The sequence below is a fragment of the Peromyscus maniculatus genome, chromosome 23, assembly GCF_049852395.1.
Source record: "Peromyscus maniculatus bairdii isolate BWxNUB_F1_BW_parent chromosome 23, HU_Pman_BW_mat_3.1, whole genome shotgun sequence".
Lineage (NCBI taxonomy): Eukaryota > Metazoa > Chordata > Mammalia > Rodentia > Cricetidae > Peromyscus > Peromyscus maniculatus.
Genome location: NC_134874.1, coordinates 44974603 through 44989225, shown reverse-complemented (window position 1 = coordinate 44989225; position 14623 = coordinate 44974603). Strand labels below are relative to the sequence as shown.

Here is a 14623-nt window from a genome sequence, read left to right as displayed (position 1 = left end):
CTCACCATCTAAAGTGGTAAGCAATCCCCCAATTAAAAGCTTTCTTTTATAAGAGTTGCCTTGGTCACAGTGTCTCTTCACAGCAATAGAATAACTACTAAGACACATTATGTAATTAATTACCAGAGGAAGCATTGCAATAACATCACTGCTACATCATGTTCACTTTGCAGGCGAGACTGGGATTGCACATCTTCCATTATATTCCCCACCATTTTCCCAGCCCAGATCCTAAGAGGTTGGCAGAGTAACATGACCATCTCTGTTTAAGAAATACCATTATCAGCCGGGCGGTGGTGGCGCATGCCTTTAATCCCAGCACTCGGGAGGCAGAGCCAGGTGGATCTCTGTGAGTTCGAGGCCAGCCTGGGCTACCAAGTGAGCTCCAGGAAAGGCGCAAAGCTACACAGAGAAACCCTGTCTCGAAAAACCAAAAAAAAAAAAAAAAAAAAAAAAAAAAAAAAAAAAAAAAAAAAAGAAAGAAATACCATTATCTCCTCTTTATTGAGAAGAGATCATTGATGTGCCCAGTGCCACACAGCCAGTAAGGGTCAGGGCTGAGAATGAAACCCAAGTGCTCTGTGTCCCAGTCTGCCTTCCTTTCTTTACTTCTTGCTGTGAAAAAGGCCTAAGGGAGAGAGGTTCTGTTTTGGCTCACTGTTCCGGTTACAGTCCACCTTGGTGTAGAAGCCACAGTGGCAAGAGTTGGGGGACTAGTCACATTACATTCACAGTCAAGAAGCAGAGAGAGACAAGCGCATGCTCAGCTCACTTCCCCCACTCTACACAGGCCAGGATGCCCTACCCAAGGAACTGTCTCTCTCCCATAATTAAGGTATTTCTTCCCATATCAATTAACAGAGTGAGATAATCCCACACAGGCTTGCCCAGAGGCCCATCTCTAAGGAGATTCTAGATTCTGTCAGGTTAACAGTGAACACTAGCCACCACACAGTCCATCTCCCTAGAATGAGCCACCTGCTAATATTTATTCACTCAAAAGATACTTTTCGTGAAACAAATGTTCACTGATTAGTATGACCAATCACTGTGCTAAGTTGTTGAGTCTTCAAAGACAAAGGGAACCTTTTCCTTGCCTCAAGGGATTAGAGTTAGCATAAATAACTGATGATATGTAAGGAGTATACACAAGATAAGACAGCCATAAGGAAGCATTATTTTCTAGGACATACTATTATATGCATTTAAAAAGGCCTCTTGCTTATGATTGTCGGCATGTCAAAACATAATGCAGACAGAAATTTAAGAGCTCAAAGAGAGAAAGGTGCAATTCAACTAATACATTCCAGGCTTGGCAACTGTAGAATTTATTGCTCATTAAAACTGTATTTTAATTATCCTAGTTTTAATTAAAGTATTATGTGGAGTTGGTGAAATGCAATTATGTGCAACTGACTTAAGATGTATAATAGGCTAATATTTGTAAAGAAATGCATTATTGTCACTAGATCTGCTCCCGTAAAATAAAGTGGCATTTTATTTCAAATGAAAAATCGCTACATAGAATATTAAACTCTTGTCATTAAAGTTAAACACTACATTGCTAACTCAAATGGAACCAAGTCACTGAAGAGCACCTTTCCCCATGCTGATTGGTTTGCACAGGGATGGCTCCCTGAATGTGACCTGCCATAGCAGCAGCTCAGGGGCCTCAGCACAAGGAGACACCAGCACCCTCCAGTATTCCCTATGCATCTTGATTGAGATGGACTTCACATGTAAGAATGTGTCCACAATCTGATCTACCAGGGTTTACAAGGTAACCCTCTGTCACAATGCCTGGCAGCCTGTAAGAGAATAGGGATCCTTGGGGGGTGGGGGGCATTTCAGCCATCTCTCATCACACAGCAGGATTCTAAAGGACAGACCTCAGAGGGCAGGCTGGGTTAGAATAATGCAGCCCACATCTTCGTGAGGGTTTTGCTCTCCAGTAATAAATACTCTTCACATCATCCCTTGCCTGTTGAAGATTTTTACTGGTATGCAGAGGGCCTCTGGGATTCCCTACCTTAAAAAAAAAATCCCTGGTCTGGGGAGGTGACTAAGTGGATGACAGCATATGCAATTATGCCCTGAGTTCTAATTTCCAGCAACTATGCAAGAACCCAGGTGTGACTAAACACAAGCCCAATATTATAGAGGTTAGAGACAGGAGGATCACCAGCCTAGAAAAAAGAAAAGAAGAAAATAAAAGCTCCAGGTCCAGTGAGACCTTGTCTCAAGAGGATAGAGCACAGGTAACAGAGCAGGACACCAGCATCCTGTTCTGGCCTTGAGAGCACACATGTATGCTAGCTGCCACATACATCATAGCACACATATATCACACTACATCAAAACAGAATAACCAAGTCCCTTGCCTTGGTGTACCCACTGTTGCTCTCTGAGACAACAACAGTAAAGGGACCCCAAAGCTAGCTCAACTCGCTATCCCCACTGCAGTTTTTACATAAATATTTTTAAATTAACAACCATTTTCTAGCTTAGAGAAAATATTAAAGTGAAGACCGACATGTCTGATGGTGTATTTGTTCAAAATTCGGTACCCACCCTCAAACTCAGCCTTAAGTCTTTGGGCAAGGTCATGTCTTAAAGACCTCCTTCTTTCCCCCCTCACCTCTGAAGGCTGCTTGGCTACTGTGGCACTCTAGGATGCAGTGGCCGATACTTGGCTTTCCATGCCCCTTCACCTTTGAAGGCTGTTTGTCTGGCTGGAGTAGCTATGTATGATGTTATTGCATCCTAGAGTCACTTGGACCCCTGGAGGCATTAGACATTGTCTCCTCCATTACTACCGTCAGTTTGCCTCTAATAATAGCTCGATTCAAAATATGGCTGCTTTTAAGACCTTTGTCTTGAAGTTCTGCAGCTAAACCACAGTGTGCCCAGGCTTGAACTTTTATCCGTCCCTCTTGAAGTTTATTTGACTTCTTGTCTCTGGAGAGTATTCATTTTGGGAACTATTACAGTAGTGATCTCTCCCAACATCACTCCCCACCCCCATTCTCCCTGTTCCTTCTGGAATTTCCTAGGTGTCAATTGAGTACTCCACTCTCTGTATCTCATATAATCTCCCTTACACAGTATCTATAGTTGTATCTCTGTGGTTAATCTGAGTGTTTGCCTCAGATCTACCAGAACAATATCTCTCAGTTTAGCTGCATAGACTTATTTTCCCACTCCTTCAGTTGACTTTTAAAACAAATGAAAACATTTTGTGCTGCAAGGAGTTTGGATCTTTTTTTGTTTTTAATTAGCAACATGAAGGGATGCTCAACATCATTCACCACTGAGGGAGATGAAAATTAAAAACTCAATGAGGGGAGAAAAAACACCAATAAGATATCATTAGATATCTATCAGGATGGACAAAGTAAAAAATAAGATGGGAACAACACTCCATGCCAGAAAGGAAGCAGAGAAATTATGCACTTATTGCTAGTGTCAATATGAAATGGAACAGCCACTCTGGAAAAGTGACTGATATCACCTTAAAAATAAAAAATGAAACATGCAACTAGCACCTGGGTGTCTGTCCTAGAAAAAGTTCCACGTCACAGAAAAACTCATGCAAGAGTGTTCACTGAAGCTCTTCTCACAGTGGCCCCAATCTGGATACAACCCAAATATCTTTCAACAGAGCAACTATCATACAAATGTTGGTGCCTCCACACAGCACTCATACATAACAATAGCAAACCAACCATTCATATGGCAACAACCCTGATGAAGCAGAGAATCTGCTGAATGACAAAATGACTATGGAATGGGATTCCATTCACCTACCACATACTGGAGGACCTGTGCCAGTATTCTGGCTGTGATGGTTTACTTGTTTGGTAAGAGATTAACATTTATGGAAGGAAACTGGCTGAAGAGTAACATGGATCCCCCATATTACCTCTTATAACTGCTTGTGATCTGAAGTCCTCACAAAGTCCTCTATGTTTGTAGAGTTGAGGGGTGGGTAGGGTGGCAGTGTCGGGGAGAGGGCGTTGGTGTGTAACAAATACAGGACACTAGTGTTTAGGGAGCGAAGAGTCTGGAGGTGGATGCGGGTGGTGGCTGGCCAACAATGTGAACATGCTTGATGCCACTGAGCAGCAGTGGAAATGGCTATAACAAGTTGGGGAGACGACTCAGTGCTTTAAAGCACTTTCTGTATATGAATGAGGGTCTGGGTTCAGGTTCTTAGCACCTATGTAAAAAATCTGGGCAAGGCCATAGGAACTGTAACCCCAGTGCTGGAGATGTAGAGACAGGAGGATGCCTGAGGCCTTGCTAGTCATCAACCTAGCTCCATGTTCAGAGGGAGATCCTGGCTCAGGGAAAAAGGTGAAAACCAACAGAGCAGGACACATGGTATCCTCATCTGGCTGCTGTCCATGTAGCCTCACACATATGCACATACATCAAAGACACACATACCATATACAGGTATGATAGTTATGAATAAATAAATGGTTAAAATACTAAATTTTGTATTATAAGGATTTTCCCCCCTAAAACAGGAGGGCTCCACTTTCAAGGGCTTCCTACTATATACAGAATAAAATTATTACTTATTTCCAGATTCTGGTCTCCATGGGGGCCTCCTCTCTGCCTTTGCCTGTTCCTTTCTTACAACTGACCTAGCAGAGACACTCCAGCAGACACATCAAACTACTCCCTGCTTCTGGCCTCTGCTAGAACATATATCCTCAGGGTCTGAGCATGGCCGGTGCTCCTCAGCTGCAGACATCACCCTGAGAGGCCAGCACGGCACAGAAGGGGGGGTGACTCTGCCTGGCTATCGGCCTCTGCCTTTCTTTCTCTCATCAGTAAATCCAGGATAACTGCAGTCCCCACTCACTGGCTGCTGTGAAGATTGAATGAGTCATTATAAATAAAACACTTAAAACACTGCCTGGCAACTCCAAAATTGCTAATTATTATTATTATTAAATGTCATATTGAGAGTATCATAGAAATTAGGTTGAATGAGTGAAGCCAGACACAAAGGACTTCATATTCAATGATTCCATTTATATGAAAGTCTAGAATAAGAAACAATCACCAATCTATGGTAATTAGATTAGTTGGGGAGAGGAGCTGGAGGAAAAGGCATGTGGGGCTCTCTTCACTGAGAGGGGTAGACTACATCTGTAGGCACAGTTGCAAAAATTCACTCACTGATGGAATGGAAAATCTGTGCACTTTATGGCATGCAAATTATAATTCAAAAATGGTTGACATTTATTTATTTATATTTGGGTATGTGTGCACATGCAGATGGATGAGTGTTCATTCATATATGTGGGGACCAAAGGATGGTCTTTGGTGATGATCCTCAAAAGCTGTCCACCTTGCTCTTTGAGATAGGGTTTCTCACTGGCCTGAAGCTCTCCAAACAGGCTAGACTGGCCAGCCAGTGAGCGCCAGGGATCTTCTGGTCTCTACCTCCCCAGTACTTTTTAGTTTCCTAAAGTACATTCTGGGGCTTGAACCCAGGTCCTCATGCCTGCAAAGTAAGCACATTTTCGACTGAGGGAACCCCTCAAATTTAATGCTCAATTCGAAGGAGCCCTATTCGTCCATGGGTACTCTGTGGTCCCTCCTGGGTCATATCCTCTTAGCATCCATTCCTACATGCCGTTCCCACAGTCCAACATGGCCTCACCGATGGCAGCACTCTGGATGCCTCGCTTTCCTCTTGGCGTTTAGCAACCACACTGGTGCTAGACATTAGACAGGTACTCAATAAGTATCTATGGACTCAAGGGGGAGGAAGAGCAGGGGTAATGGGGAGAGAGAGGGAAAGAAGGAAGGAGAGAGGTGGAGGGAGGTGCAGAGGCGGCGGAGGAAGTGGACCTGGCCATGGACACCAGGCTTCCTATCAGTGCTGCACAGAAAATCAAGTTTCAAACAATTCCCTGCACTCTCCTGATTTTTTTTCTTAAACAAGAAACAATGGGGTAAAGGGAAGAAAAGTAACTTGCCCAAGACTGGAAGCTGGTCTGGAACCCCCATATTCTAGCCAATTTTACTCATGGCTAAGTAAGGCTCACTTCACACGTATAGATGTGTACTATAAACAGTCACAAAATGCCCATAAAATATAATATAAAAAATTTTAAAGCACATTATTTTGAAAGCTCGGTTAACTATAAAAATATTATTACAACCAGATCTACTTCACGTAAGCACTGAGTTGTGGCTCCCAATACAAGTGCTAATTTCAACAGATCTTTCTTGGAGCAGTGGAAATGAAATGGTAATAAGTTAATGGATGCTTGAGTATTTAAGTGTGGACAATTATGAGCCAGGCTGTTTGTAAGTCACCTGGGATGCTGTTTATAGCCCATACTTCACAGTCCAGATCGTTACTGGGGAGCCGTCTATCTCAAAGCTGACTGGAGCTTTGAAATATTCAATCTATAAACTTCACATTTCCAGGAAAACATGTGCAACAATGCTTGTGTTCACACATTCCTGTCAGGTAGACGACAGGATGCAATCTGAACACAAAAACCTGCAATTAAGCAAAAGAATGGCACTGTACACACCAAGTTTTTGCGTCCTAATCTGATAACTGCCGGCATGAATTACCTCCCGGGGCTAAGAGAAACGCTGCATGGCATCCAGATTCACATTTCAAAGCTTGAGAAAGAAAAGAAAAGAAAGAAAACAGATCTAAGCCAGTGTAACAGAGAGGACTTTCTGTTTTCAACTTAGACTACATTAATAAGACAAAGCTGCCTTCAACTCTGACATGCGAAGACAGCAAATTAACTGTTTGGATCCAGTAAATCAGAAGAATAAACATGCAATTTTTTTTATCTTCTCAGCTACGTAAAACCCATAATCATCTATTCAAATTTCTCAGTATAACTTACCCTCAGTGCTTTCAAAGCATCATTTGCCTTTCTAAGATGTTTTTCTGTGTCAACAGTCATTTTCTGTGCAGTGCGCTTCTTTCACTTCCTCCCCTTCTGCTGGGGAAATGCAGATGCCACCTGACATGTCTTGACAACCACCCATCCATTCAGCCCTCCAGGACTGCACCTCTGCCTTTTATACCAGGCCATACAGTTGTAGAAAGAAGTGTGCTTTCAGTGGATATCACCCTAGGAGAAGCCCAGATGTTATTAGGAAACACCCAAGTGGACAGGACCTACAGGTGGGAAGAACCAACACATATAGACTAACTGGGATGCTGACCTAATGTCTCCTCTTCTACTGGAGTTCTGACTACAGCCATAAATCTTAAGAGGATGCTGTGAAGAGGCCCACACTCTAAAGACGGTGACATTGAACCCTGTTGGCTACCTCCATCCCTGTGTTACAGGAGAGATGGGTAGCCTTTCTCCTCTCACAGGGGAGAAGAAGCTCCTGGGAAGTTAACAGGGGAAATGAGATCGTGATTCCCTGCAAGGCACAAGTCACAGATTCTGGAACGGGAATCTCATGGTTAAAGCCAGAGGACAAGGTAAAGAAAGGAACTTCCAGCATTAGGGCATGTGGCAGCCACAGGCTTTAGGCACTAAATAATGGCCATGCTAGTTACAAAGTCTACCTTTCCCCTTCCGTCGCTCTTCTATCTGTGTGAACTCTTCATTGCCTGTGTGACCTATGTGCTTACAAGCTGCGGGAACTAAGGCTTGGATGTCCTTGGGAGACCATTAAGCTGTTGGCTTGCCCCATGCTCCCTGGGCCACCTGCACAGGACTTGTTACTATAGAATGCTTCCTCTGCCACTTTGTGTTTACTAAAATAAGATTTCTCTATGCAAAAAAAAAAAAAAAAAAAAAAAAAAAAAAAAAAAAAAAAAATTAAAAAGCCAAAGTCAACCTCTGTGGCAGGCAAGAGCATCAGCTGATGTACTGCAACTCTCCATGTCTTGGCCTAATGCTCCATGTATTTCATAAGTTTGCAAATAGGCAAAGAGATTAATAGGCTAAGTTCAATAGAGACCTCTCTACTGACCTTGAATCTGATATATGTAACTATCTAGTCATGGCTGTGCTTGTCTAAACATAACTTGTCCAAAAAGAATTGAAGATACTACTACCATCTTAGAATGTACATGTGCATGCAAACACACACACACACACACACACACACACACACACGTGTGCAAGTATGTGCACATGCACGCATGCATGCACACAAAAGCACACATGCAAACCTGCTTCTCCTAAAATTTTCTGTCCATTTCAGGCCAGCTGATCAGGTCCTTGCTGTGGATATTGCTCTGTATAAATAAACACTGATTGGCCAGTGGCTGGGCAGGAAGTATAGGCGGGACTAACAGAGAGGAGAAAAGAGGAAACAGGAAGGCAGAGGAGACTGCCTGGAGCCGCCGCCAGGACAAGGAAGATGTAAAGTATCAGTAAGCCACCAGCCATGTGGCAAAGTAAAGATTACTAGAAATGGACTAAATATAAGAGTAAGAGCTAGACAATGATAGGCTTGAGCTAATGGCCAAGCAGTTTAAATAATGTAACAGTCTGTATGTTTATTTTATAAGTGGGCTCTGGGACTGGCGGGACTTGGTGGGAGCTGGAGAGAAATTCTCCAACAACAGGTCCTAGATCTTAAGATCTGTCCATGCCTCTCTCCATCTCTTATATCCCACATCCAATCCAAAAGGAAACCCTTGAAATTCTATTTCTAAACTATATGGATATTTGACACTTCTCACCACCTCTACCCAAACCCACACAAGCGCGTGTTATTTCAGATTGAAAGCCAGGCTTCTAAATAAATGAGGAAAAACACCTGAAGACATGGAAGACATGATCAAAAGCATGAGGTGAGTTCATCAGCTAAAGCAGACAGGAGAATAGGCTTGACAGGGAGGCAACCACGGGCTCTGGCATCGGAATCAGGCTTCAGTCCTCCTCCTGCAGCCTGTCAGCAGTGCACCCTGGGGTGAGTTAGTACCTCTAAACTTCAGTTCTGATAGCTGTAAGTGGAGCTAATGATAAGTGCCCCAGAAGGCAATTCTGAGGATTACAGAAGATATGTTTCAAGTAGGTACTCAATAAATAATAGCTGCTAGGATTATTAATAGGCTATTTAACTAATTTTTCAAGCTAGAAACAAGGGTTACTTTTTATTTTTAAAAGGAAAAAAAAATCCACTTCATTGTAAGTCCAAAGGTCAACTTTTAAAGGTCATAGGATAATGTTACAAAGACTGGGAGGAGGCTAGAATCCTCCCTAACAGATAAGGTCCCCGGGAAGGGACCTCACATGCAGAGGCTGGAAGCAGGTATGGGTGCTTGACCTGTGCTCAGTGTGAGATGCACTTTGGGTTGAATGTTCTGGATCTCAGAAGCAACCCTCCCTGGTGGTATGGAGCAGACCAGATGCCCTCTGAGCTCTGTGTGCAGCCACCTGGGTCTGAAGTGAAAGTTTCTTAGAAGCAATATATCTTGGAACAGTGTATAAACTGTTGGAGAACAGCCCACACGCGCTGATTTATGACATCTCACACAGCAGGCACTTAGGAAATGTGGGGCGATGATGAGGTGGAAAATACAAAACTAAAGGACCTTGTAGGAGTGTAAATATTCATAATCAGCCTCATCTCCTCTCTTTAAGACAAGGTATGCACCACACTGCCAAGGCTGGAGGGTTATCAATAGTTTTACGCGTGTGAGCAGATCATTTGTTTGATGGGACACTGTGGTTGGACTCTAATCACACTGTCATTTTGTTAGCTCATTAGGAATTCAATAGTCTTTAGCATGAATCTGCAAGTTAAAGAAAAAAGCCCATGAAATTAAGAGTTATCTCATTGTAAAAATTAAGAGTTATTTCACTGGATGTCATCATGTGAACCAATGTGTATTTATTTGCTACCAAGTAAATTAAAATGATCCCAACACCACAAATTCCTAGCCCTTGATATGACAAGCTCCATGTCTGAGATGAAGCCTAATGCAGCCTACCTTCTAAACTCCAGCGCTCTCAGTACCTGAGTATTTACCCCACCTCCACCCGCCCTCCCGAGCTCTACACTGGAACCTTCCAGAACATTTATGCCTGACAGCATCTCAGCAGCCTTCTGCTCCACAGAACAGTCTCCCACAGCAATGAGATATCGATCCTTCCTTTTTGTTTCACCCAATCCCAAGAGACCTCTGTTATGATTGGAATCAATACAACGGTGAATATCCAAGGAACTTCAAATACAGAAAAAGGCATAGCAGCCATGTCATTTAAAGTAATGGGTATTTTTTTTAACAAGAATTCTGAAATATGACTGTTACATATATATCTATTTTTCTCCTTTTTATGACTGTCAAAATAGAAACTTCTGGTAAGCAGGCCCATGCAGGGTTCAGAGGTCAAGCTGGGATAACGAGTCCATTGGGCTTAGAGAAGGAGGTCCATGGTACTCTGCTAAGTGGGGAAGTCAGTGTATAGCCCATAGTTAACTTGCAGCTTCACCTGAAACCCACTCAGCAAATGTTTCACACACATCCTTTCCAAAAACTGAACCAAGAACTTTCCCCTCATGCATTTTTTATATATTTGATTTTTACCCCAAGCACATAGCATTCCATGATTCTTTCTTGGAAATTTTTATCCTTGAAGTTTCTGTCTTTGCAATATTATCCTTCAATGTGATTGCAAGCTACTCACTTAAGCAACACATATCAAAGACTAGGGAGACCTTGGCCCAGTAAATAAAATGATTGTCTTGTAAATGTGAGGACCTGAGTTCAGATCCTTAGAACCAATGTAAAGTCAAGTACAGAAGCATGTGCCTATAATCCCAGTACTTCTTCCTGAGATGGGGGATGGAGATAGCTCATGGGCTAGCCTGGTGTAGCCAGCAGCAAACAAGAGACTCTGTCTCACACAAAGTGGAAAGAGAGCCCTCACCCCAAGGTTATCCTCTGATCTCCACATATACCCCCTCAGATAAAAAGAAATATGGGTATAATGTTCTTTTTAATCACTTAAAGCTCCAAATGGAGAAAACCTGCCTTCAATGCATATCTTGAATGTGGGACATGCAGGAAGACCTTGAGATAGGGCTTAACTGCTCATGGTGTGATTAGCAATAGATGGGCGAGCCACTAATTGGATGAAAGGAAATAAAACTGCCATGGAAGAATGAAAAGATAAAGAGAAATAAGCAGTAATTAACACTTCATCGTCACAGGAAGGAGTATTGAATTTGAGGCTTTAGGGGACGTGGGGGAATCCCACAGCTGTTTAAGGCAACACCAGGCCTGGGTAAAAGAGGCTACACACAAGTCAGGGCTGACAGCAGTGAGGTGATTCCAAACCAGAGAGAACAGGCTTCAGGGTGGAGAGGAGACCTTGGGTTCAGGGTGTACAACACACAGAAAGGGACAACACAAGGCCACGCGCTTAAGCTGCTTCAAAATAGCCACGCCAGTCACCAACAGCAGCTCATTAAGGACTGGGGATGCTTCCACCAAAAATGAGGCTTTCCAGTCGCTGGCCACTTAGTCATTTCACTTACGAAGCACATCGTACAGCCACGAAAAATGAATCACGTTCGTTTTCAGAACAACTTACATTCTGCTGCTTGGAATAATCTTGTGTCCTTCTCTAAACCACGTCACTTGCGGTCTGGGGCAGCTGATGATGGGCACTAAGTTTAGAATCGCTGCATGTCCTTGAGAAACTGTTTTCCTCTGGTCTGTATCCATGAAATTCCCCATATCTGCAGAGAAAAATTGGACTTTTAAGTTCCGGAGCGAGCTATTTTTTGCGGAGGAGTAGGGGTCAGAGAGGGAAATAACTATATTTTACGGTGAAGTTGGTGCCGCCGCCACCACACTTAACAAGGTGACAAGCGAGACTGAATGGCAGTGCTGACAAGTGCGGATGCGGCTGTAAGAGAGGCAGTGGCAGAGCCACGTGCCTCTAAAACAGCCACGGGGGCCCTAATCAGCAAGGCCACGGGCTTCTGTCACCCTGCTCTAATATGATGGTGGCTCACAGTACCACTGTAAGAAACTTCTGCTGGAAGGCATCCCAGGCCCCCTGAAGCAGTTTTTACAGTGCTGCAGTGAAATGCTTCCAGACACCTCCCCCCACCTGGGTCTCCTCTCCTTCTCTAGGGTGACTGTCTCCCTCACAAGTCTTTGGGAACCAATGTGCTCCAACCATTGGAGAGTTCACAGAGAATTCTTTTATGCACCCCCACACTGATGACATAGTTTGGGGCAGTGAGTCTTTGTTCTGTTGATAAAAACAACTAAAAAAAATGAGGTCACAGTCATTAGACTGTAGACATGAAAGGCCACCTTTTTAAATTACTAATTTGACATTTTAAAATAATTTCTATATTGTGATCAGATATAGTCAATGTATATACACAGAGCTATTTCCACACCATATTTGTGTGTATTTGTAGTGATGTGTGTGTATATGTTCCCAGGTATATGCAAGCGTGTGTGTGGGGGAATGAACATATGCAGGTGTGCATGTGGTGTGTGTGTGTGTGTAAGTGTGTGTAAATATGAAGGCCAGAAGATGATCATGTATCTGTCTTGATTGATCTCCACCTGGTTTTTGGGCCATTGTCTCTCACTGAATGTGGAGGTTGATAATTGGCTAGATGGGCTGGCCAGCAAGCCTCAGGGATGCTGCTGTATTTACCTCCCCAGCACTATGGCTGGTTCTGGCATGGTATGTGGGTGCTGGGATCCAAACTCAGCTCCTCATAGTTGTGTAGCAAGCACTTTACTGATTGAGCCATGCCCCTAGCCGCCATATATTCTTTATTTCTTTTGTTTTGTTTTGAGGCAGAGTCTCACTATGTAATCCTGCCTGGCCTGGAAATCAATAAGTAGACCAGGCTGCCCTTGAACTCACAGAGATCTGCCTCCTGAGTGCTGGGATTAAAGGTGTCCACCAACCATGCCTAGCTACCACATATTATTAATTATATCTTACTTTAAAATTTTTTCATGAAAGAAATGATATAGCTTTACCATTAAAAAGCTATTTTATTATGTGTCAGGGCATGATATGAAGGCACAGAAGGAAGAGCTATGTAACACCGTAGAAAAATGCCCTTGCTTATTTAAAAGTGAAGGAAGTGCTCACAAACTGTAAGGGTGAGAAACAGACGGTGGGAACAAGGGCATGGGCAACTACACAAAGTCCAAACATCATAAATAACATTTAGTATGCTATAATCAATTCCAGGCTCTTGACTTACTCAGATATGGTTTGGATATTGATCCACACTCTATTTATTATGTTTTCAATTTTACTATTGAATAGAAGTTCTGAATTATTCTGTAGACAGCTTTGGTGGTGACTTCATCTTCACAAACCAGAAAGATTGATGTCTTTCTTCCTAGTGGCTTAAACAATAGCCAAACACATATAATGCGGGGACGTCCCCCAGTCATCATGATGATGATAGGAGAGTGAGATAGGTCCATGTTATTTTCTATGCTAACATAAAGATACAGATCATAATGAGGGCCAAAATTAGAAACAGCAATCTTGAAACCACCAAAACAGAAGAAAAGCACTACAGTGTGGCCTCAATCCTATGGGCATCCTATACTGTAAAAATTCAGAATGCTTTTTTGCTTACTTTTAAACAAGATGACATTTGTGTAGTATTCTCAAACTATACTGAAGCAGACAGTCCACTAGGCAGATCCTAGTCTTCAAAGACTTCCTATCATAGGGAAGGGGCACAGGCATAGGCCAGGTCTCCCATCCCTAAAGACTTCGTGAACAGTCAAAGTCTCTGCCTTTTGATGGTGCCTTCTTTTAAAAGTTACGTTCCCCAAAATGGATCTGCAGAATAAAGACTAGATTGCTACATTAATAACAGCTGGGACTTAACTCTCTGTATCCAATGAACAGCAAAATGGCTCCTTAGCAGATCATGGGGAAGAAACAATAAAATCTGACCTTAACTGGGGTCAACTTTTTACTCTAAAAGTATTTTTAATCCCAATACCAACAAGCCAAGAGCAGCTGGTTTATACAGACCACCTTTCTTTCCTCTCCTCCTGCTCCTACAAGTTTAGGAAATCCTTAATCTTTTCAGTTGGAAAAAAGCAACATCTTACTTGGGTGTCCAAATTTGTTTTAGATTTTTTAAGTTATATTTATTTATTTGTATGTTTATGTGAGTGCTTATGCTTACGTTTATATGAGCATGTCTTGCTACAGGACATGTGTGATCATGTGAAGGTCAGAGGACAACTTGAAGGACTTCATACTCTCCTTTCACCATGTGGATCCTGGGGATGGAACTCTCTTGAGTGGCAAGTACCTTTACCCATTGAGATATTTAGCCAGCCCTATACTAATTTTAACCTTAATTCTACTCTATTTATTTATTCATTCATTTACAGGCAGTGTCTCTTTACCTGGCATTGAATTCACTATGTAGTCAAGGATCATTTTGGACTTCTGATTCTCTTGCCTCTACCTCCCAGTTTGGTGCTACAGTTGTAACACAGAGCATTATGCAAGCTAGGCAAACATTCTACCAACTGAATTACATCCCCAGGTCTTGTCCCACTATTTTAGAGGAACCAAGGACAAGTTTCAATTGCTGCAACAGGAAGTGCCTCCCCACAGCTGCTGCAACTCCA

General features: G+C 42.7%; 1 protein-coding gene across 2 annotated transcripts in view; it reads right to left on the bottom strand.

Moving 5' to 3' along the window:
- Nucleotides 1-14623, bottom strand: part of Sdk1 (sidekick cell adhesion molecule 1) — a 968286-nt gene that overhangs the window by 594986 nt on the left and 358677 nt on the right. For both annotated transcript variants that reach the window (XM_006990740.4, XM_076560415.1), the window contains one exon: nt 11565-11712. In XM_006990740.4, the coding sequence (XP_006990802.2) occupies nt 11565-11712 (148 nt within the window). The remainder of the gene's footprint in view (nt 1-11564; nt 11713-14623) is intronic.